Source organism: Pongo pygmaeus, chromosome 15 (genome assembly GCF_028885625.2).
Source record: "Pongo pygmaeus isolate AG05252 chromosome 15, NHGRI_mPonPyg2-v2.0_pri, whole genome shotgun sequence".
Lineage (NCBI taxonomy): Eukaryota > Metazoa > Chordata > Mammalia > Primates > Hominidae > Pongo > Pongo pygmaeus.
This window is the reverse complement of record NC_072388.2, coordinates 76,818,180-76,842,486: the sequence shown is the minus strand read 5'-3', so window position 1 is coordinate 76,842,486 and position 24,307 is coordinate 76,818,180. Positions and strand designations below refer to the sequence as shown.

Below are 24,307 nucleotides of genomic sequence, written 5' to 3'. Positions count from 1 at the left end.
CACAAACCCTACCACTTGTCCTGTTTCCATCCCCTGGCACATAGGCTCTGCTGCCAGATCCACTAAGCCTGGCCTTAACCATTCAGCCTAGCTGCCCCCTCACCCTCTTCCAGTCCCCCTGACACCATATTTGCATTCAGTGCTTGTCTGAGCCTGGGAGATTTATAGCACAGGGCTGAGGTTCTTAAACCACACATAAGCACTGGAAGATGCCTCACACACTGAGAGGTAAAGTCTTTGCGGAGGCTTAATTATGCACAGATGTTGTGATCGGGAGCCAGTGTGCAAAAGCAATCTATCTCCAGTTTTAAGAGCTGAACTGGGTTCACAGTGCAAAATTCACTTCCCCCTTGTTATGTGTTTAGGCAAAATTAATTACTCAAGAGCCTTAATTCTGCCAGTGTCTTAGGAAGGGTGTGCAAGTTTTGGAAACAGCAGGTCAAATTGGTATATTCATTATTTACCCATTTGGCATCCTCATTTGAAAAATGTGTGTTATTGTTATTATTGCATGTCTTGGTCTGGCACTTGCCAGTTGGCCCCAGCCAGGGGACAATTTTGCTGTTTCCATGGGAACAGTAGAGGAGATGGTTCTGTCTGGCTCATAGTTCTGGCTCTGAGGGGCACCCCTGCCAGTAAATGGCAGCAGAGGATCCTGAGAGGAGCACCACACTTGAAGTCAGAAAATCTGGGATGTTGCCCTAGCTCCTCTACTCAAACCATCCTCTGCAATATGGGCTGATGCCTGCTGGAAGGACTCAACACCATAGTACCTGCAGAATGTTCAATGCAGCAGCTCCTGATGAAGAAGAAATAATCAATATATATTGCCTATAGTCAATACTTCTTAGAAGCACTCACCAGAACCCTTTATCCTGGGTAGAATTATGTACTTCCTCTTGGGAATCCACAGAAACACAGATGAATGCCTGTCATGGTGCTAACAAACCCGCACTACAACAACACATTGCTGTGTCTGTCCCTCCACTAGATGAGAAGTTTTCCAGAGCAGGGACAAACCTCAGCTCCCAGCACAGCAACAAGCTCAGGAACAAAAGAAATGGGATAAGCAAGTAGAAGCATGTCTTAGACTCTATAGCATTATGCTAATTAGTTAACATTATCACTTGTCTGAAAGAGCCAAATTTTCACTGAACTGGTGGTTTGAGCTCCAAGGCTGGGGCAGTGACACCAGATGTAGGCTGCACTCCTGGATTTACACACACAAGAGGGTCTGTACATCCACACCGACAATGGCAGCCAACAAAATGCCAGTCAAGCATATTGGGAATATGGAGACGTACCCGACCCTCACCACACACAAAGAGCTAAACTTCTTCATGGGCTCTATCTTCTACCACAGTCAATGTGTCAATACACTGCACTGATCACCACAGCTGTGGTTCTTCCTCCTGTGGATTCTCAAGTGGTTAGAATAGACACATCTTCAGTCATTCCATCCCTGTTAGTCAATCAGGAGAGCAAAAATATAAACACTTCCCCCATTTCTCATGATGTCTTCAAAAGCCACAAGGACACCTTAGGAAAGAATGAGAGAGTCCCTTCTCCCTGATCCAATGTTCTCAGCCATCCTCCCCAAGAATAGCACGGCTTGACTCTTGGCTCTGGAACCTGCACATGGAGCTCCTGAGGGCTTGGTGACCCCTCTCGTGCATTCTCCAGGCCTGCTAAAGAAGAGGGAAGGGTAATCTGTCCTAGAGTTGGAAGCTAAGCTCAGTGTAGACAACCAGAAGAGCCCTCCAAGCCCTGTACTGTTGGGATAAAGGGGGTAACCCTGTGTAAATAGGCATACACCTCAGGAAGGACAAATGTGTTGGAAGAACAGTGGTGTGGCATACATGTCTCTCCCCAGTTCCTGTGTGCCCTGAGAGAACATCAGGATGGTCCTTAAAGACCAGCTCCGGCCGGGCGCAGTGGCTCACACCTATAATCCCAGCACTTTGGGAGGCCGAGGCAGGCGGATCATTTGAGGTCAGGAGTTTTAGACCAGCCTGGCCAAAATGGCAAAACCCTGTCTCTACTAAAAATACAAAAATTAGCCAGGTGTAGTGGCACACACCTGTAGTCCTAGTTACTCGGGAGGCTGAGGCAGGAGAATCGCTTGAACCCCAGAGGTGGAGGTTGCAGTGAGCAGAGATTGCGCCACTGCGTTCCAGCCTGGGTGACAGAGTGAGACTCTGACTCAAAAAAATCATAATAATAAAATAATTAATTAAAAAAAAAAAGGACCAGCTCCAGGGCCGGGCACAGTGGCTCACACCTGTAATCTCAGCACTTTGGGAGGCCAAAGTGGGCAAATCATTTGAGGTCGGGAGTTCAAGACTAGCCTGACAACACGGTGAAACCCCATCTCTACTAAAAAAAAAATATATATATATATACAAATATTAGTAAGGCATGGTGGCGTGTGCCTATGATCCCAGCTACTTGGGAGACTGAGACAGGAGAATTACTTGAACCCAGGAGGCGGAGACTGCAGTGAGCTGAGATCGCCACTGCACTCCAGTCTGGGCAACAGAGCAAGACTCTGTCTCAAAAAAAAAAAACAAAAAACACCAGCTCCAGTGCCAACTTCTCAGCAGAGCCTGCCCTGACCCAGTAGGCCATGGGAGTCCCTACTTCTGAATCCTCAGAGAACGTAGAAGCCGTACTTCTCATGGGGCACTGACAGCTGCGACTTCATATTATCTGATATTGTTTCCCACATTAAGTGTCTCTTATTACATAGAACAGTTCTGCTATAATACTTGTTTTGAAAACACAAATTTGTTCCAATGCAATTGATATGTTAGGGAACAGTTTGATCATAATGCAAATTTTGGATGTGCTGATGTGTACTATCATCTGCGAGAAACACTGTGAATGCAGAAAGCTGCATCCAGCAGAGCCGTGCCACATTGGAATACACAAAACAAACACACCTCGACATCACTGCGAGTCGGTGAGTCACCCACATCTGGCCTTACAACTTTCTGTCCCATTTCTTTTCTTTTTTTTTTTTTTTTCGTTCCTTGAGATGGAGTCTCGCTCTGTTGCCCAGGCTGCAATGCAAAGGCATGATCTCGGCTCACTACAACCTCTGCCTCCTGGGTCCAAGCGATTCTCCTGTCTCAGCCTCCCGAGTAGCTGAGATTACAGGAGTCCACCACCATGCCCAGCTACTTTTTGTATTTTTAGTAGAGACAGCGTTTCACCATGTTGGCCAGGCTGGTCTTGAACTCCTTCCTTCAAGTGATCTGCCCATCTCCGCCTCCCAAAGAACTGCGATTACTGCCATCAGCCACCATGCCCGGCCTCCGTCCCATTTCAAAGGACTCCTCCCACCACCTCACAAAACTAACAAGCAGCAACCCTTCTGATGCTCACTTCCACAGCAGGCTCAAGGTAAAGTGCCATGTGTATTGTGGTCTTATGTATTTCTTAGCCATTTAACATGTGTAAAACTATGCTACTGGTTTTTATTCGTTCCTATCTTATTTTCTTTTCTATATGACTGTATTACTGATGAATTTTTTTCTTTTTTTTTGAGACGGAGTTTCACTCTTGTTGCCCAGACCTGAATGCAGTGGCGTGATCTCAGCTCACCGCAACCTCCACCTCCTGGGTTCAAGTGATTCTCTTGCTTCAGCCCCCCGAGCAGCTGGGATTACAGGCACATGCCACCACGCCAGGCTAATTTTCATATTTTTAGTAGAGACAGGATTTCACCATGTTGGCCAGGCTGGTCTCGAACTCCTGACCTCAGGTGATCCACCTGCCTCAGCCTCCCAAAGTGCTGGGATTACAGGCGTGAGCCACTGTGCCCAGCCACTGATGAATTTTTTTGAGTGTTGTGCCCCTAACTCTATTTTCCCCATAAGCTCTGTGGTTTCTGTTATGTGATTTTGCATAACTGCAGTATTTCTAGGGACACGTATGTTTTGTTACAGCAGAACCAACTGTATGAGCCGAGGTAAAACACATGTGTTTAAAACAGTCCCAGCGTACAGCAGTGTTAGCTATCAGCATCGCCATCATCATCACCATCCCATGCCTCACGGAGGCAGAGACCACGGCATATAGGTTCTTGGCTAGGGCTCAGTGTCTTGTAGTTGTCGATTATTCAATAAACATCTGTTTAATTGACTAATGGGTCAACAATCACACTTGATATTTCTTTGCAAATTGCCTTCAAGGGATTTAATGCACATCACCAGTGACGTCATTCATCCTCAGTAAGAGGACTCAGGAAGAAGATGTTCCAATTATGTCCTGAAAGGGATGCTCAAAGCAGGGACCCACATACCGCTACACTCTTCCACCAGACCACCATACCCCGCATTGCCTGGTCCCACCTACCTTCAAGAAGTCAAAATGCTTGAGCATCTGGGACACCTTCTCAGCATTCCTCCCTTCATTGAGGAAATCCAGCTCCAAAGGCAGGTTCTTCTTGGCTTCATCCACAAGCCACATAAACTCAAACTCTGGGAATAGCTGCTTCACAGCCAGAACGAGCACCTGAAATCCAACAAGCACCCCAGTCATTTGGCCCACAGCACACACCAAGGGACATTCCCTACCTTCCTGCCTGGTTCTCCCCTAGAGTAAGGGAAACTGCTCCCCTGGGGCCCATCCTTCCTCTGAATTCCAGGAGGGAAACACAGTAGGCTCCTGCTCTCCCATAAGCTTGGTACTCTGCACCAAGTCCAAGATGACGATAGCCCAACAGCCAGCATCGGTAACCATGACTACCACTTGCTGAGGGTTCCCCTCGTGCCCAGCACTAACTAAGCACTTATTTTTTATTTTATTTTATTTTTTAAGTTCTGGGATATGTGTGTAGGATGTGCAGGCTTGTTTCATAGGTAAACGTGTGCCATGGTGGTTTACTGCACCTATCAACCCATCACCTAGGTATTAAGCCTGGCATGCATTAGCTCTTTTTCCTAATGCTCTCCCCCACCCCCCAACCCTCGCCCAACACGCCCCAGGTGTGTTGTTCCCCTCCCTGTGTCCATGTGTTCTCATTGTTCAGCTCCCACTTATAAGTGAGAACAAGCAGTGTTTAGGTTTTTTGTTCCTGCATTAGTTTGCTGAGGATAACGGCTCCCAGCTTCATCCATGTCCCTGCAAAGGACATGATCTCGTTCCTTTTTACGGCTGCATAGTATTCCATGGTGTATATCTACCACATTTTCTTTATCCAGTCTCTCATTGATGGGCATTTGGGTTGATTCCACATCTTTGCTAATGTGAATAGTAAACTAAGCACTTTACTTACTACTAAACTTAATCCTTGCAACAACTCTGGGAGGCACACAGATACACATCTTATCATCCCTTTTCTGTTGTTTAGACAAGCTGTCACTCTGTGCCCAGACTGGAGTACAGTGGCATGATCACAGTTCACCGCAACCTTGACCTCCAAGGCTCAAGTGATCCTCCCACCTCAGCCTCCTGAGTGGCTGGGATTACAGATGTGCATCACCATGCCCAGCTAATTTTTAAAATTTTTTTGTAGAGACAGAGTCTCACTGTGTTGCCCAGGTTGGTCTCAAGCTCCTGTCCTCAAGCAGTCCTCCTGCCTCAGCCTACCAAATTGCTATCCCATTTTATAGATGAGGAATTTGAGGCTCTGAGGGGCTATATGATTTTCACAAAATCTGCCCAGCAAGGAAGTACTGAGCTAGAATTCCCTTTGGGAATTCCACAGCCAACTCCACAGCCCTTGCTCTGAAGCACTTAGCTCAACTGCTGCTGTGGCTGCTCCCCGATCTGTTCTGGTCTGTTCACAAAGCACTGGGAGGGTGCTGCAAATGTAACTGTCATTACTTTATTTCTTAAGTTGAATGTTTGGTGCTTGAACATTTATAATACTATTTTCTTACTTTCTGTACGTCTAAAATATTTCGTAATAAAAAACTAAATTGAAATAAGAAAACAAGGCTGGATAAGACAAGAGGAGACAGAGAGAAGGAATCTGACCACTTGGATGAAAAGCTTAGATTTTTGGCAATTTGGCTCCACTGTGGATTCTTGAGTGAAGACATGTTAAGAGGGGGTTTTAGAAGATGTATCTGGCATTCAGGGGTCAGTTTAATGATGTGAAATTAAAGAAGGGCCCAGTGATCTGTGCACAGCATACCACAGCCCCCGCCGTGAGCAAGGACTCAATCCTAAGGCTGCCCCACCACCAGGGCCCTGGATTTGGGATGGGTGCCCAAGTTCCTGGATGATGGCTCTGTAGTGGGTGAGCAAGGGTGATACCAGGGACATAGGAGGTGTTCCAGAATTCTGGGAGGGAAACAGAAGGGCCCTGATCTCCCATAAGCTCTCCTGCTGGCATTCGAAGCCAGGCCTGGGGAGAACATTGACTGATTGACCCAGTAATTCTTAGTATAAATGACAGTCCAAGTTATCTGAGAACAACCATCTCTAACCCTGGCTACAGCAGATGGCAATAAGAACTAACAAGCTGTGGGCTTGTTGGTACCAAAAGACCTTCCCCTTCCCATCTTTCCAGAAAGACTTACTGAGCCCCAGATAAAAGCCTTGTCTCATGCTTCTTTTTGCCCTGTTCTATGATATTTTGCCCAATGCTGTGTTGGCAAAAGAAATCAATCTAAAGCCAGACTATTAACTACAAGGCATTTACAGCTTTGTTTTCAAGCCCTATGTCCTGGGTGATGTACCAGATGCCATTCCAAAAAGAATCATCGCACTGCGTTATCATGCTCAATTTCTACCAAAACTTCTTTTAATTGCATTTGGCTGCAATTTAATTTCTTTTGAGTTTTGTCTGGTCTTTCATGGGCTAGACCTGTGACCTTATGATAATTGATTTAGTTTATGTTTTGTTTGTATCACGCAAGACTAGAAGGGAGAGGGGGCAACAGAGAGGCCTGGACTGTATGCCTCAAGCCCTGGCACCTGGGCACCGCAGCCTCCAGACATCACATCTCGTCACAGTGCCCTCAGATGGCCCTTGGCAGCAACCAGAGCAGATGCAGAGCAAGTGAACGGGAAACAGAAGCGATTCCCCCAGGCCCAGGCAGAGGCCAGCCATGCCATCTAAGTCACCTGAATTCCACTCTTCTGGGCTCAGAATGCAGGCAAGAAAAGCTCTCCAGCATTTTGCTCCAATCTCAACTCCAGAGGGTCTCGCCCGAGAGGCGCAAGGAAAGGGGCCACAATGAGGCTCTCTCATTTGTTCAATCAATATTTACTGATTACCTTCTAGGTAATTACCATGGGCCAGACGTGGATACGCACAGAGAGCTACCTGTAGCCCAGTGAGGTCTCTACTTGGAGGTGAAGCTTCTGGCCAAACAGTAATTCCTCATCATTTATTGTATGGTCACTGTTTTTTGTGGAATTTTTAATTATCATTGATATCCAAGCAGCACTGAAAGGCACATTAAAGATTTTCCAGTTACTAATCAATTACATAATTAGTCATTATTAATACTATTCATTATTATTAACACTTGGTAATACCTGACGTCATTAATCATAAGCAGTCAATTTTATTAACTAATATTAATTGCTGGTAACTAATTAGTAAGCTAATTTATAACACAGAAAACTTTACAGTGCTCATCGAACTGGTTTCTAAGGCATCCTGTGGGTTGTGGGTCACTTCCTTGGTTACTTAAAATGAAGGGGGTTCTTTGAATAGAAGTCAGTGGTTCTCAGATTTATGGAATTTCACTATCCCCTTTATAGGAGGTCACTAATTTTAAAACTTGATACCTGCTATGAAGCTCAGAAAATGAACATACATAATTTTGCACATAATTCATGCGGTTCACCAACCCCTTGAAATTCAGTGGGTGGGGAGGCGGTCAGGTTAAGAGTCGTTGGGTTCAAGTAGTTTGGGCTGCTGCCATTTTAGACTTTTCTTGGCTGAAGAAAGGAAAATAAAACTCAGTTTCACCGTCTGGTTTCATTCAGCTCCCTTCTTAAATGAATCTACTTAGCCTACCTTAAGCAGATTCATTTCAATTTTTCTTTTTGACAACATATGCAATCAACTAAAATAAAACAGGTGTTGTTATCAATTTGACTTTTTGATTTTTCTCCCAAAATGCATCTTCTCCATAAAATTCTTCTAACAGCCAATGTTTTCACCAGTGCCTCCCACCTACTCAACACTCCACAGATGTTTATTGAATACTCACATGAATGAATGAATGAGTAAATGAATGAACAAATGAATATTTCAAAGAGTTTGTCTGCTTCTCTGAGATAATTATATGTTCACATGTGTTATCCAAAGAAAATGAGTTTTTCTGTTTCTGAGGTTTTAGTGGAAAGAGCCATAACTTCTGAATTTGGGGGAATCGTAATTTCAGAATGCCTGAGAATTCTCTACTTGATCTGGAACCTTATGAATCAATCAAGGTATATTTAAAAATTAATACTTCCTTCAAGGTAAAATAATAAGACTATCTTCCTATAGGGTCATTGGCTTGCAGGAGGAAAAATCAATCATGGGCCACACAGAAATATAATGGAAAAAATGAAGAGTCACACATAAGTTTGAAAACTAGTCAATGGGCCAAGCGTGGTAGCTCACGCCTGTAATCCCACTACTTTGGGAGGCCAAGACGGACAGATCACTTGAGATCAGGAGTTCAAGACCAGCCTGGCCAACATGGGGAAACCCCATCTCTACTAAAAATATAAAAATTAGCCAGGTGTAGTGGCATGTGCCTGTAATCTCAGCTACTCAGGAGGCTGAAGCAGGAGAATCGCTTGAACCCAGGAGGCGGAGGTTGCAGTGAGCCTAGGTCATGCCACTGTACTCCATCCTGGGCAACAAATAGAGTGAGACTCCATCTCAAAAAAAAAAAAAAAACAAGAAAAGAAAAGAAAAAGAAATAAAACAACTGACTGTTATTTACAATAGCAAAAGAGAAGGGGAATTATCATTATTTAGTTCCTACTACATGCCAGGCACTGTGCTACAAACACTTCATACATACACTTTCATTTAATCCTTTTATTGCCAATTTTACATAGTAGAAAACAGGAATTGTCAAAACAAACTCTGACCTGGGCTTTTCTTGTTCGTTCTTTATGCAGCCCTGCCTCATGCAACACAACACAACGACACAGGACAATACAACAGGAAGCTCAAGATAAGGCAGAGAAGGAGCTTTGTAAACTGTAAAATGCAACTGGAAATGCAAGTTACTGTTATCAAGTTATTGTACATTATAAAAGAAATAATGTTCTATGGGAAAACAGCACACTAAATAGAATGCCTGTACCGATCCAAACTGGTAAAAATGAACGTTCAATAAGGATCGAAAATCAACTCAGAGTGATGTAAATAGCTTGCCATTCATGGGGTTTATCTTTGTTCTGGTAAGTTATTAAAGTACACACTTTTTAGAAAACAGATTTATAGGGTGAAGAGAAGTTTCCTTGGGTGGCCCACGTCTCTGGATATTTTTTAATATATATTTTAAAAAATAAAATCGCTGTTGGATTCTGTGCCGACATAAACATTGCCTAGCCACCCACTGTTCAACCAACACATTTAGTAAAGAAACAAGATGAGGCTGGGCGCGGTGGCTCACGCCTGTAATCCCAGCACTTTGGGAGGTCAAGGCAGACAGATCACCTGAGGTCAGGGTTTAAGACCAGCCTGGCCAACATGGCAAAACCCCGTCTCTACTAAAAATACAAAAATTAGCCAGGCGTGGTGGCAGGGACCTGTAATCCCAGTTACTTGGGAGGCTGAGGTAGGAGAATCACTTGAACCCAGGCAGTGGAGGTTGCAGTGAGCCAAGATCGCACCACTGCACTCCAGCTTGGGCAACAGAGTAAGACTCTGTCAAAAAAAAAAAAAAAAAAAGGAGGAAGGAAGGAAGGGAAGAAACAAGATGGTAGACAGAAGGCACTGAAAATGCTGCTCAGAAAAAGTCAAAAACATGATTGCCATGGGTTTTCACTTTTTGAGACCCTTGGGATGGGCCAGATGACATCAAGCAATAGATCAGATTTAGTGCTCAGGCCAAAGAGTCCCACCCCAACACAGCCGAGCACCTTGGGGCCCAGTAGTGCATGAAGGGCATAATACTTGGCAATGAGTTAGATTCCTTAGGGTGAGAGGGCAGGGGAGTGTTCCTCATCAGTTCAGAAGCTGGAGAAATAACTGGGAGTGATACAGGGTGATTAGGACCTGGGGATTATGGTAGTCCAGCAGCTTAGGGATCATCTGAGTCCTACCCTGCCCTCAAGCAGTGAGAATTGCAGTGAGATATGGCCCGCTAAGCTCCCCAATATTGTGGGTAGAAAAGAACTGCTGCAAAGCCAGCCCGCCAGCAGACGGATGGACTATGCTTCATCAGTTCACCCCCTCCTGCTGAATCATTGTTCCAATCTCTGGGCCCAATTAGTCTGGCTCTGGACAGCCACTCAAATCAATAAGAGTCACTGGCCAGGCATCTAGAAGTACAGTTGCCCCAACTATTAAAGGAACAATAGCAGGTGATAATGACAAAGCTAAAAAAGCATCCTTGGCTCTGCCTTTTTCTTTTGTGCAAAGTCATCGACACCATCAGATTCACTGAACACCATTTACTGAGAATCAGCCTCCCTTCCCTGCCATCCTTCAACAGTCTATCCTAGAGGCTCTCTCCCCTCTCCAAGGGAGAAGGTTCACAGGAGACACAAAACTGCCAGATTCACAGAAGACACAAAACTCTAGGGTGGTACATGCTATTGGAGGCCAGACCAACAGCCATCTCCCCCATCATCCTGGCTAACACAACCCTAAGTTTGTACATCCTTCATGTCCTTCAAGGAAAGCAGGTCTGAGAAGGTAAGTCATGACTGGTTTAAGCCAATCAAGATGGTCTCAGTTTTCTTGCCAAGACTGATTTGGGAGTGGGCATTACTTCTGGACAATAACAAATGAAGGGAACTCTGCTAGGGATCTTTTTTTTTTTTTTCCTGATAAAGAATATGAGGATGTCCCCTACTTGTAACACCAGGAACTGTTACAGCTGTGTTGGGACTATGCACGGTGCTCACTCAGGAGGGCAAGCCAGGAAGCTGAGATAGCAGAGTGAAACACGGAAAGAGTCTGAGTCATTACAAACAATGAGGTGCTGGGCTGTCAGCCCTGGAACAGCTGACCCAAGTTCCAGACATCTTCACATGTGAGATAATATGGGTTAGTATTAGCTATACCACTTTCAGTTGGATTTTCTGATTCTTAGAGCCAACTGAAAGCATCCCAACTGATACAACCAGTAGTCACCACCCCCTTGCTCTCAAAAGTCTCACCCCTGTAGACCTCTATCACCCTGTAAATGCACAGTAGTTATGAGTTTGGATATAGAAGGTCACCTCTTAAGATGCAAATATAAAGAGGTTAAGCCTATCAGTCACTCTCTTTACTGTGAATTGCTTTCATCAGATTGCTTTCCTCTTAAGACCAGGCTGTGATCAAATACGGGGCAGAGGAGAGTGCACAACAGTTGGAGAGATGCATAAGGGCACACCACACCTGGAGTTGGCATGAAAGGAGACGTAGAGGCTATGCAGAAAAGTAGCTTGCCTCCTCTCTGTCCCTAAGTTTCTGGTAGCCCTAAATGTCCCCTAGAAATCATTCTTCAGGCCAAGAATGCTTAATACCTTTCTGGGATTGTCATTCCTAAATATAAGACACCATTTAGGTCTCAACACAGAAAAACAAAATATTCACTTCAAGTACCAGCTTTCCAGTTGGGCTCTTCTTGGTTTTGTACCAGAGAAAGACCCAGGCAGGACTTTTCCCATCAGAGACGAAGCCCAGTGAGATGGCAGTGTTACCCAGTGCTGCTGCTAATCCTGACGGTCCATGGGGTGGTGGCCTCAGGCCTCCATTCCAGCTGTTCTCCTGAAGGGTATGAGTGTGGGTCTCAGGTTTGCCTTGTGGTCCCAGCTCCAGAACTGCCTCAGCCACTACTAAGGAGCCACTACTAAGGAGCCACTCTGTACTCTGCACACAGCCTGCCAGGCTGTGCTTCCCAAGAAAAGCATGTGATGCTTATCTCAGGGAGGAAAATGCCAAATCTTTATTACTGCTATTATTGCTCTGACCTTACAGCAACTATTACTTAGGGAGCCAGCAAGAAAACGCAGAGAAAAAGCGACAGCTGTCCTCCCTGTCCAAGTGGGCCCTGATGGCTTTACTACGCAGAGGCAGCTTCCTGCCTGACTCAGGAGTGGCTTCTGGGATTCAGGAAACCCTGGGATCCTCCAAGTCTCCCAGGTCTCTCCCAGCTATGGCTGCTCCACAGCTGCTGACAGGTGTGCTAGAAAAATCAGGTTTGTAGGCGGATGCTCAGGGCCACCCGGCAATCCTGCTCTCCTGCCCTGGTCAGCTCCCTTCCCACTGCACACAGTAGCTGTTCCAAACCTTCACCCACCTCGAGTCTCCAATGCTACCTTCTACCCCCTCATTCTCAGCAGATGGTCTTGCCTCCCACTTCAGAGAAAAAATAGAGGCTATCAGGCTGCTACACACTCTGCTGCCCACTTTCCTTCCCCCTCTCCTCTGCCCCACACACTCATCTGTACCCAGTCTTCCCACCTTCCACTGGGCTCGAAACAAAGGCTAAGTTTTCCACCTGTGTTCTTCATTCCCAGTCACTTCAATCTCCCTTAGGACTTGATCTAGCAATTACTTCTCTCTGCTGAATCCCCAATCTGCCCCCTTCCCCATTAGCTACGATTCCACTCAAGTCTGCTCAGTATTTAATCCTATGCTCTGCTCTGACCACTACCCTAGCTCTCCCAAACCTTCCACAGCTAAATATTTGAAAAGAGTACATTCTCCATGAAGAGTCTCCACTTCCTTGAGTCTCAATTCTTTTTCACCCTGATCAGGCCACTGCAGCTGCTCTTGCTAATCACCCTAAATCGCCAAATCCAAAATACCCTTTCCAGTGCTTTACTGATTTGATCTCCCATTTGACAACGTTGAGGACCTCTGGCAGACTATATTTTCCAAAATGGCTGCAACAGTACCTCCCATTCTCCCATTAAGAGGTAGAGTCTATTTCCCCAACCCTGAACTTAACTAAGGGGGCCTTTGTGACTGCTTCATCCAAAAGAGTAAGAAAGAAGTAATCCTATGTAGTTTCCAAGGCTGAGTCATAAAACTGTGATGTACTTTCAGCCTTCTTCTCTTGGGCCACTTGCTCTTAGAACCCAGCTGCCATGCTGTGAGGAAGACCAAGCAGCCATGTAGAGGCTGATATGGAGAACAACTAAGGCCCTGGCCCACAGCCCCAGTTAAGCTCCCAGACAACAGCTAGCACCAACTTGCCAGCCAGGAAATGAGCCACTCCAGCCCCCAGTCAAGCTACTCCAGCTAGTGCTGCATAAACAGATGAGTTTCTCTACCAAGCCCCGGCCAAACTGCGAATTCATGAGCAAAACACATGACTGTTGTTTTAAGCTCACTGTGTTTTGAGGTAACTCATTATGCAGCATTAGATAACTAATATAGTGCTTTCATCTTTAACTTTTCTCCACTGAATATAGCAGCATTGCTCAATCCTGGTTTTCCTCCAGTCTCTCTGACCATGCTTTCTTAGTCCCATTCATGAACTTATCCTCTTGGGCTCACCCCCGTGTTTCACACAGTTTTTTTCCTTGGCTTCTTTCTTCTTCTTCTTCTGTTTTTTTTTTTTTTTTTTTTAACTCTATATACCTTCTCTGAGTGATCTTAACTACTCCACCAGATTCATCTATTAAGAGTATCTTTACTCATAAATGCTGCATTTGTATTCCAGCCTGGACTCCAGACCAACAGGGATATCCCTATCCAAAACTGCCAAGAGCACTATTTTACCCTGCGTGGTTGCTGCATTGACCATTTCACTTTGTTCTAAGATGCATCCCGATCCCCTTACTCTCATAAGAACTTCCATTTCCCAGGCTCCCTTGCCAACTTGCTGCCAGCTAGGTTTTGCCCGGAGGCAACACTGAGCGATACTGGCATACTGGGGGGCAAGAGGAGATGGAAACTCTTCTGCCTCAAACAGCATCTGCGGCTCCCACTCCCAAGTGACAGGCCCTATGTCTGTGATCTGGCTCCCAGGGAACAAGCTCACCACAGTCTCAGCTACTACCCAGTGGTCCCTGCCCCTGGGCTCTAGAGAACTACATCTTCTCTTTGTCCCTCTGCCTTGAGGGTGGCCTTGGCTTCCTGCTGTTGGCAATTGTCTCTCCATGCCATTTGGCTTTTTGGCAATTACATCATTTGTAAACTCCATTTTCTGTGTTAAATTCCCTGTTTGAAATACATAGAGCAAGTTATTTTCCCCAACTGTACCCTGACTGATAAATAGTTGTCCCCCTTCTCTATAGTTTAGCTTTCCAAGGTTTCAGTTATCCAAGGTCAACTGTGTCCTGAAAATAGGTGAGTACAATACAACAAGATATTTTGAGAAAGAGACCACATTCACCTCACTCTAATTATATGTTATAATTATATTTTATTGTTAGTCTCTTACTATGCATAATTTATAAATTAAACTTTATCATAGGTATGTATGTGTATTAGTCTGTTCTCACGCTGCTAAAAAGACATACCTGAGACTGGACAATTTATAAAAGAAAGACGTTTAATGGACGCACAGTTCCACATGGCTGGGGAGGCCTCACAATCATGGCAGAAGGCCAAGGAGAAGCAAAGGCACATCTTACATGGTGGCAGGCAAGAGAGCTTTTGCAGGGGGACTGCCCTTTTATAAAACCATCAGATCTTGTGAGACTTAGTCACTATCACGAAAACAGCATGGGAAAGACATGCCTCCATGAATCAATTACCTCCCACCGGGTCCCCCCCACAACACGTGGGGCTTATGGGGGCTACAATTCAAGATGAGATTTGGGTGGGGACATAGCCAAACCATATCAGTGTGTATAAGAAAAAACAGCGTATATAGGGTTGGACACTATCTGAGGATTCAGGCATCCACTGGGAGTCTTGGAATGTATCTTCACAGATAAGGGGGAACTACTGTATATAGTTAAATATACCTGAACATAATCACTTAAGCCAGAAACCTAAGATACTTGTCTCCTTCTCATTCATACCAGTCCTTGCCCCCACCCCATGTATAAAGCTGGTCACAAATCCTGATGATTCTGCCCCTTGAACCCATCCATCTCCCTTACCCCCATTACACTCCTCACTTCACATCATTATTTCTCTCTCAGACCCATGCAGCAGCTCCTCAATTCGTCTCCTGGCTACAGTCTTTCTGCCTTCCGATCCATTCTCCAGACTCCCAACAGATTTTTAATTCTAATGCAAATCTGATCATGACAGTCCCTTGATTAAAATTCTTAAATGGTTCCCCACTGACTACAGGAAAAAAATCAGATCTGCTCAGATCCACAAATATGTAGTGAGTATTGACCATACATACCATTCTATGCCTTAGCCTGGAATACAAACCCCCCGTGTTCTGTTCTATCTACCTTCCCAGCCTCATCTCCACTTCGAGCTCATACCATCTGAACAGGTTGAAGTTATCCAAGTACACTCTGTCCTCCAAGCAGTCAGGCCCTCACACCCGCAGGGCTGTCCTTCCGCTGCCTGGCTATCGCAAGAGTCACCATCTTGCTGCAGCCCCCTTGGTGCCCCATCCATCCAGGCACAGTGCTACATGGCACTGTGCAAACATGCTGTGACTATTTACACGCCTGTCTCCACTAAATGCGGATTGCCCCAAGATGAAGATGGGGCTCACTCACTCTCGTGTCCCCAGCACCCACCTAGCACAGGGTGCAGAAGACCCTCAATATATGCATCAAGTTTGGTTAGAGTTGAAAGAATAAACTAAGAGTCCAGAGTGAGGAAGGGGAGCAAAGGAAGGGAAACAAGAAAAGGAAGAAAAGGGACATACTGACAAATTAAACAGATTGCTGACCTCCCTGTAGGGGGTGATGGCTACTGACTCAAGCAGTGGCGGCTCAGCCTCTTCTGCCCTTACTCTGAGCACAGAGCTAGAAAAGTCCACTACAGGTTTTCCTAGGACCATTCAGACAGGTGAATTTGTTCATTCCAAATAAATACCAGAGAAGCAAACCTGCAACCTGCATAGATATTTCTATGTGATCTGTATGTCATTTTTATATCCCTGTTGACCACATGCTCCCTTTTGTTACAATTTAACAAATTAAGATGTAATTTTGTCTATCCCTTTGGTAGACAAAAAACACATCTTTGGTTCAGCTCATTTCTACAACATCCCTTCCCTGAGGTCCCCTTGGCCCCTAGCAGCCACTTAGTGTGTTTTGAGACCATCACAGGCAGTTCCCAGGGACAAATCAAGAACTAACCCATGCTGCCATAGGGTTTCGTGGTCACGGAGCTGTCATAACACCTCCTCTGCCGTGATCTCAGCTCTCCTCTCCCACTCTGCTGCTTGAAGGGCCACATTCCACTCACCAGCTTGAACCAGTTCCACCTAGGCTGCCTGGATCCCAGGGAAATGTAGACTGAGGACACAGGAAGGAGAAAGGCAGGGCTCTCACCTCCATCAGGAGAATATCCTTCGAGCTCTGAGCCCGCACCTTTGGGTGCTGGACCTTCACAGCCACCGTCCGCCCATCATGCAGCACTGCCTTGTGGACCTGGGCCAGGGAGGCAGTCCCCAGAGGGGTGTCATCGAAGCTCTGGAACAAATCATGGATCTGTCGGGAGTGGAGAGAACAGAGCAATTAAAAAGATGACCCAGTTCAGTGAGAGGGAGCCAGGAAGATGGGCCAGAGTCAGGGCTGCCTAGTGACCCCAGGACAGATCTGAGAGAGAAAGAGAGAGAGAGTGTGTGTGTGTGTTGTGTGTGTTGTGTGTGTGTTGAGACAGAGTCCCGTGCTGTCGACCAGGCTGGAGTGCAGTGGCATGATCTTGGCTCACTGCAGCCTCCGCCCCCCAGATTCAAGCAATTCTCACGCCTCAGTCTCCTGAGTAGCTGGGATTACAGGCGTGTGACACCACACCCAGCTAATCTTTGTATTTTTTAATAGAGATGGGGGTCTCAAATTCCTGACCTCAAGTGACCCGCCCACCTCAGCCTCCCAAAGTGCTAGGATTACAGGCGTGAGCCACTGCACCCAGCCCCCAGGACAAATTTTTTTGCTTTATCAGTTGTGTACCAGCCCAGAGTCTTGCCTGGTCCTCCGCTGCTGGACATTCACGGTAGGCATAAAGAGGGAGGGGACAGAAGACGTGCATGGAAGGCACGTCCTCATACCTGTACACGGGCCCCTAAGCACCTCCATCAAAGGCCAAAGAAGTGCTCTTCAGAACTGAACTTTATCTGCCCATTGAACTATCCACCACTGTGCCTCCTGAGCTCTTACATATGGACAATCCAGCATTAACGGAACGTGGGCCCAGGGCAGCCCCAGTATCTCAGGGATCAGACAGAGGATGTTTCCATTCTAGCAACCAGGGGAGCTCAAAGAATCCTGGGCAGAGGCCCCAGACCAACAACCACCTTTTGTTCCGGCCTGAGCAGCAGCCTCAACATGGGTCACCAAGTCCACTCCCAGCCTGGCCACTCCAACAGAGATCCCAGGGCTGCAAACCAGAACTTTGCTCTAGGTCATCACCTGCAATGCCACTCGACGGTAGGCCTGGACAAAGCCCCTTGCTTTTTCTGTGCCTCATTTTCTTTTTCTATGAAGTGGAAAATATACTCCTCACTCTTCTTTCTTCTTTCTTCCTTCCCTCCTTCCCTCTTAGAAATGCCCTACCAATATTCCTGAAGGAAATAAAATTCCCTGACTTGAGTGGTCACACCTACATGGTCCAGATCCAAATATTCTGCCAACTAGGAAAGAGGCCCCTAAAGGTCTTTTCCAAGATTGGCCAAGGCTGAAATCCTAATCCTCTTCATTTCTTTAAGCCTCTGTACAGCCTCACAATCCTGGAAAGTCCAGACATGTGCACACACATGCACAAGCATATATAGATGCCTGCTCTCCTGGCCCACCCTCCTAGGCCCTCATGCTTTGAAGTCTATTCAGTCTGCACAGCCCTCCCTCCCTCTGTCCCCGCTACTGCAGCAGCCACTCTGCCCTGCCCCTCCACTCCTCTCCTTGGACTTCAGATGTCACATGACCCACAGCCACCATCCTACCCCATCTGCTAGGCTACACCATCACTTTCCTAATCTCGTCTCATAAATCACTCCCTCCAGCCCTGTCATCATTGTTGTAGCTTTCACTAAACTCCATCCCCATTTATCAACATCCTGCCCAGACGAAAGGCCCAGGCCACATGAGGAAAGGCCTGCGCTTCTCTGTCAGGAGAGATGCATATGGGATTCGCTTCCCTGGCCCCCTTCATCCTGGTTGGTTTGTTACTTGTGTCTCTCCCAGTGTCTGGTTCTCCCTGCTCCCCCAAAAACACACTTGTCTTTTCTCCTCCTTCGTGAGTTCTAGACTCCCAATGGCAAAATTCTTCCCTTGTCATCCACCCAATCACCCTGAGTTTCTCAGCTTAAGAACCCTTTATCTTGGGCCTGGGTTTGGGATGGGGAAACAATGGGATCATCATCCTTATAAATTCCATTAGGACATCAGCTCCAAGTGGGCAAAGATTTTTGTCTGTTCTGTTCACTGCTGAATTCCCTACAACTCCCTAGAACAGGGCTGGAACTAGTTGGTGCCAAAACAAATTTGTTGAATGACTGAATCCACTATTCCACTGGAGAAGAATTGAATCAACTTTTTCTTCCCTTTGAAATGGCTAGACCTTCCTGTTCCCACATTCCTATGAATCCAAAGACCTCAAACATGGAGCTTTCCAAAATAGAAAAAGCACACCTGTTCCTCCAAGGCAGGTGTGAGGCCCCGGCCTGGCCAATCAGGACCCTGAATATCTCTGGCCACATGCATTAGTTCAGAGATGTACAAGTAACTCAGCTGGTCCAATCAGACTCAATCATTTTACTTTTGTTTGATATCAATGTTTTTCTCAGTTGAACTTGAACATAAAAATATAAGCCTGGGGTAGAACTGCTGAGGGTCACATAGTAGCAACAAAGAAGAAAGCAGAGTACCAAGAGACAGAGGGAGTGAACCCAGGCCACGGTGTTTGAGCCTCTTGATCCAGCCATGCCTGAGTACCCACCCTATGATTCCTTTTCCTGCTTAGGTCAGTTTCAGTTATCTGCCACACACAACTGAAGGGGCTCTGATGGATATAGTGTTCTCAGGCCCCAGCAGGGATAAGTGAAAAAAACACAGACATGGTGCCCAGCACCCCCACAAGACCCAGTAAATGTGAGTTCCATCCCCTCCCCATCCCCTTGCTGGGACAGGGACCCAGGAATGGAAGGGAAGGTAGAGCCTCAGCAATGTCCCCAGCTGTTACATAATGAGATCAACACCAAGTCCCTTTGCAAGCCCTCTGGAGTTCCTGAAGGAGCACCAAGCAGAGGGTTTTCTGGAGCAGAGCTGTGAACTCACATCCTTATCTCTCAGGCAGCTAAAATGGCCCCAAAAGGGATTTGGGGGTCATCTGACCTCAATCCTTACCCCAAGCCTCCGCCTGACTCCCAGGAACATGTGCTCATTGTCTGAGAACGACAACCAGTCTTCAAGCCAGTGTCATTGCAGGGACACTGCAGAGTCATTGCAACTGAAGAGTGACATGGCATCACTAGGGCTGTGTAGCAGGAACAGCTGCCAACAGCACCCCACAGGGAGGTGAGGGAAAGAAAGAGCTGAGGCGAGCAGATCCTAATCTCCAGGGTGAGAGGAAGCCTGGTCCACCACATCCCCAGAGGACATGAAGGAGGACTCCCACAATTCCCCATCCCCACCAGGGGAGTCAAGGGGGCCCCAAGATACCACCCAAGCCCAGTGGCCAACTCAGCATCCTGAACAAGACCCAGCTGTGAGGACTTGCCCACATCCCCAGTTCCACCAGCAGAAGCAAAGACAGGCATGGGGAATGAGGATGCACCCCCACTGGGCACCAGAAACCTGTCACACAGACACCCCACCCCACCTACCTCCCCAGCGTCCCTGCAGCCATCTTTTCCTTCTCTATCAGGCAGCAAGTCACACACCCACACCCTCCTGTGCTTAAGCAAGCACACACACATACACACACATGATAATTGATTGCTAGTGGATGTTCCTAGCTGGCTTATAAAAAAGGTAATTAAAGATTGGTGCTGCAGCCTGTAATTAAATATGAATAAAGTATCTCTAAATGGAACCTTGATTCAAAGTGTTCAGTGGAAGTACTTTATGCTGATAGATGGTAAGGAAAAATAGACCCTGTCCCGAAAGCAGAATTATACCCCCCATGCAGCTGAAACAAACGCCACCCCCCTCCAATCAGGCCTCGTCCCCCAGCCCTTTCAGCAGAAAACCATTACCAGAAACAAACTGCAGCATTTGCAGCAATTAGATTCAAGCAGGGCCCTCAGCTGCCTCCAGTCACTCACAGAAACTTGCCTCCTTTTCTAAGACTTTCTTTCCCCATTTCTTTTTTTTCCCCGCTCTGGGTCTAGCAGCAAAATCAGTTAAGTAAAACAACTGCATTTTAATACGACTAGTTACATGCTTTTTAATTACTGTCGGCACGTGATTCAAATATATCGATGTCCCTGTCTGGAAAAGGACAAACAATAAGAAAAATAATTTCTCTGGCTTTTTATCATTTGGTTTCTTTCTCTGTGTGTGTGTGCACACATGTGTGAAGGGGGGAATGTTTGTCATTTAATGAGCAAAAAAGCACCGGGGGAGTAAGAAAAAATGTGTCATCCCCTAGGGGCTTGACAAATCTGGGGCAGTTAAGTCCTCAGCAGTCTGGCTTCATGAGCCTGGGAATCAGGAGACCAAGTGACATCATACCCAAGTCAAAGGGCAGAGTAAGAGACTATCCAGAAACTTCACCCTGCAGAGTCCCATGAAGCCAGGGTACTAGACAATGTTTCCAAACTGCCACACTGAGCAGCCAAGCACTGGCCAAGACCAAAATAGGTGATAGGAAGTCAGGATCTTCTGGAGAAACTACATGACGCCTCCTGAGGAGTTTTGCTTGGAGTACCTTAAACAGCCCCTCCAGATGCCACAGTGTGGCCAGCCTCAGGGCCCTCAGGGAAGGGGCTCCCCAATCACAGGATGGGGGATGGCTGAATTCTTCCAAGATGGCCCACTTTCAAATATTCCAGCCTGTTGTTCCCATACTCGGTCACGTCAGGCCGATTTTGGTTTTAGAAACTACATCACCATATCAATAATGCATCTCACAAACACCGAAATGCCTGGCTCCAGATGCAGACGGAAGCCTGCCTCAAAGCAGGCAAGCCCAGGCCTAGATGCCAAGACCAAGCAGTTCCCACTTAGGGCACCTGGGGCAGAACCAACTCAGGGCAGGTTACCATGGCATCAGCAGCAAACAACATCTGGCTCCTGCAGTCTCGAGCTGGCCCTCCCTACACCTGGCTGGGTGCCAGCTGCCATCCACTGGAGCCCGGTGAGCAGAGAGACAAGTCTCTGTCCGCACTAATGGAAGTGGTTGGAGAGAGTTTCACCCACCCTTTCCCACCCCCAGCCTAAGGCAGACACAATAACTCCAGCTATCTAGGACTCTGCAAAACTCAGATGTCTGCCTTGGGCAGAAAACCCACCACCACCTCGCCAACACCTCTGTTTGGAACCCATCCAGTTCTCTCTGTACCACTTCCCAGGGACCTTCCCCAGATACCCCTATATCTTGTCATTGCCCTATCAGCCAATACCCGCTTTTGCTGCAATTCCTGCCCCTCACCTTTAAACACGTCTGATTTGTAACCCACCTCTTCAGAATTATTCCTGTATCTTCCAAGGTGACCTGACGGTAACAGCAAGTGGCACAAGCACACTCATTTCCCCATGATAGTTTTAAAATATGTTCACAATGGCCAGGTATGGAGGCTGATGCCTGTAATCCCAGCACTTTGGAAGGCTGGAGCAAGAGGACTGCTTGAGGCTAGGAGTTCAAGACCAGCCTGGGCAACATAGCAAGATTCTGTCTCTACAATTAATTAATTATTAGGGGGGAAAAGGGTGAGAAACCACTGGAGTGTCCTAAGCATGGAAGTGACATGTCCTGATGGGTGTTAACAGAATCTTTTTAGTACCAACTAGATGTTAAAAATTAATTAATTAACTAAATAAAACATGTCCACAAATTTTTAAATAATACTCCTCCCTTAGAGAGGGGGCACCTATTCCCCTACCTTGAGTGTGAGCTGGAATTAATGATCCACTCCCAACAAAGAACACATGGAAGAAGCGATAGCATGGGACTTCCAAGACTAAGTCATAAAGGCTGTGACGAGCCTCTCACTCGCCCTTGGACTGCTTGCTCTGGGAGAAGTGAGCTGCCATGGCATGGTGACACTCGTGCAGCCTGCAGAGGGGTCCATGTGGCAAGAAACCGAGGCCTCCTAACAACAGTGAGCCGTCTTGGAAACAATCCTCCGGCCGCTGCCAGGCCTCCATAGGACTGCAACCTCATGAGAGACTCACCCAGAGCCTCCCAAATTCCTGACCCACAGAAACTGTAAAATAACAAATGTTTATTGATTTAAGTCACTAAGTTTTGGAGGTGGGACGTGGGTAATTTGTTATGTGGAAATAGCTAACTAACACACCCCAAGCACACCCATGCCAGACATCACTAGTCCATTCCTGATGAGCCCAGATGGTGTCTTGGAATCTCAACACAGCGCTTCAGGCAGCCACTACAAATTGACCAGAGTTCATATGGAAATGAAACCAATTTGCTATTCCTTAGCCTAAGCCAATCAGTCAACACATATTTACTGCAGGACCATCATATGACAGGAATCATGTTAATTACATAGGGTGTACTTAACACAGTCTCTGGCCATGAGGAGACGTCCAAAGGCAACAGCCTCTCAGAAAAACACACTTGTATTTTAGCAGGGCCTGCTGGAGACAGTGCTTCCTGCACATTGCTGCTTCCTCCAATCCTGAAAGAAACGTCCGGCAAGGTAAGAAGAGGAGACCTCTGATGTGACCCACGGTGATCAGAGGGGAGAACAGGCATCAAGTGTCTCTCTCCCTCCTCACTCCTTGTCTGGGCCTCCGCCCCACTCAACAGCTGCTCTGCCCCAAGGTGGGAATACCCTCACCACCAGCTTCCCACTCAGAGCAATTTATTATAATAAAAATAATAATGGCAATAACAGCTCAAGGACACGCCGACCTTGTCTTCCACGGAGTTTGTGTTCTTTCTGGGGTTCCAAAAGATCAAACTATTGGTTCTGCAGAGCCATTAGCTATTGCTGTTGCCAAGCCGAAAAGAAAATGAAGGGCCAGCAGCAGAACCTGAGGCCCTCCTGACAAGGGCCAACCCCAGAAATTACAAAACTGTTCCTGCACTGAGGCTGGCACAATGCTTGCCAATTGCTGAACGGCCTTCTGGCACAAGGCCATCACCCACCTGGCTCTGGCAAGGGCATCACAGGTCAGACCAAGCTTCTTTCTTCCCTCAAGATGATGACCAGCAGCTGACAGGGAAGAAAAGAAGCCAGGGGCACCCATACTCTAGGATGGCTGTGTGCGCACTCTGAGACACGCCCATCAGCTCATCAGGACAGTCTAGCCTGAGAACCTGTAAGGCTTGGTGATTCCAGTGCAGGCTCTAGGTCGAACTGCCAAGGCTCAAATCCACTGTACCTCAGTTTCCTTATCTGTAAAATGGTTATTTTAATATTGACCTCATAGGGTCATATGAAACCACATACATAAAAGGTCTAGAATAGAGCCTATAGTAGCCCCCCAATAACCGCCATAGTAGTGGGTGCCTCACATGATGCCTCCAGTTATGAGGGCAGAGTGCTACAATGAAGAGTGCTGGGCACAGAGTCAGCAGTTTCGGCCTCTCAGTCTGGTTCCATCAGTGAGTGTAAGCCACCACCATTTCCCCAGAGACTGCAATGACCTCCTCACCGGCCTGCCCTATCTCTTCCTATCCAGCCTCCACATGCAGCTAGGGTGAGTTTCCCAAACATAAGCTGATCATGTCACTTCTCTCTGCATAAGTCACTACACCATCTTCCCAGAGCCAAAATCTTGAACATGACCCATGGGGTCTGACCCGGCCTACCTCTCCTGCCCCACCCTCCTCCCTCTGCTAGAAACATATGACCTCGTTCAGCCACCAGCATGCTCTCTGCACGCACCATGGGCCCTTTGCACACACTGTCCCCTCTGGCCAAAAGGCTCCCTTTCCACACTCATTCTTCCAATC

At 46.8% G+C, this 24,307-nt stretch overlaps 1 protein-coding gene across 5 annotated transcripts in view; it reads right to left on the bottom strand.

The window, feature by feature from the left end:
• Nucleotides 1–24,307, bottom strand: part of ADCK1 (aarF domain containing kinase 1) — a 135,442-nt gene that overhangs the window by 30,392 nt on the left and 80,743 nt on the right. For all 5 annotated transcript variants that reach the window (XM_054447557.2, XM_054447558.2, XM_054447556.2 and 2 more), the window contains 2 exons: nt 16,555–16,713; nt 4,360–4,518 (listed from right to left, as the gene is read on the bottom strand). In XM_054447557.2, the coding sequence (XP_054303532.1) occupies nt 4,360–4,518; nt 16,555–16,713 (318 nt within the window). The remainder of the gene's footprint in view (nt 1–4,359; nt 4,519–16,554; nt 16,714–24,307) is intronic.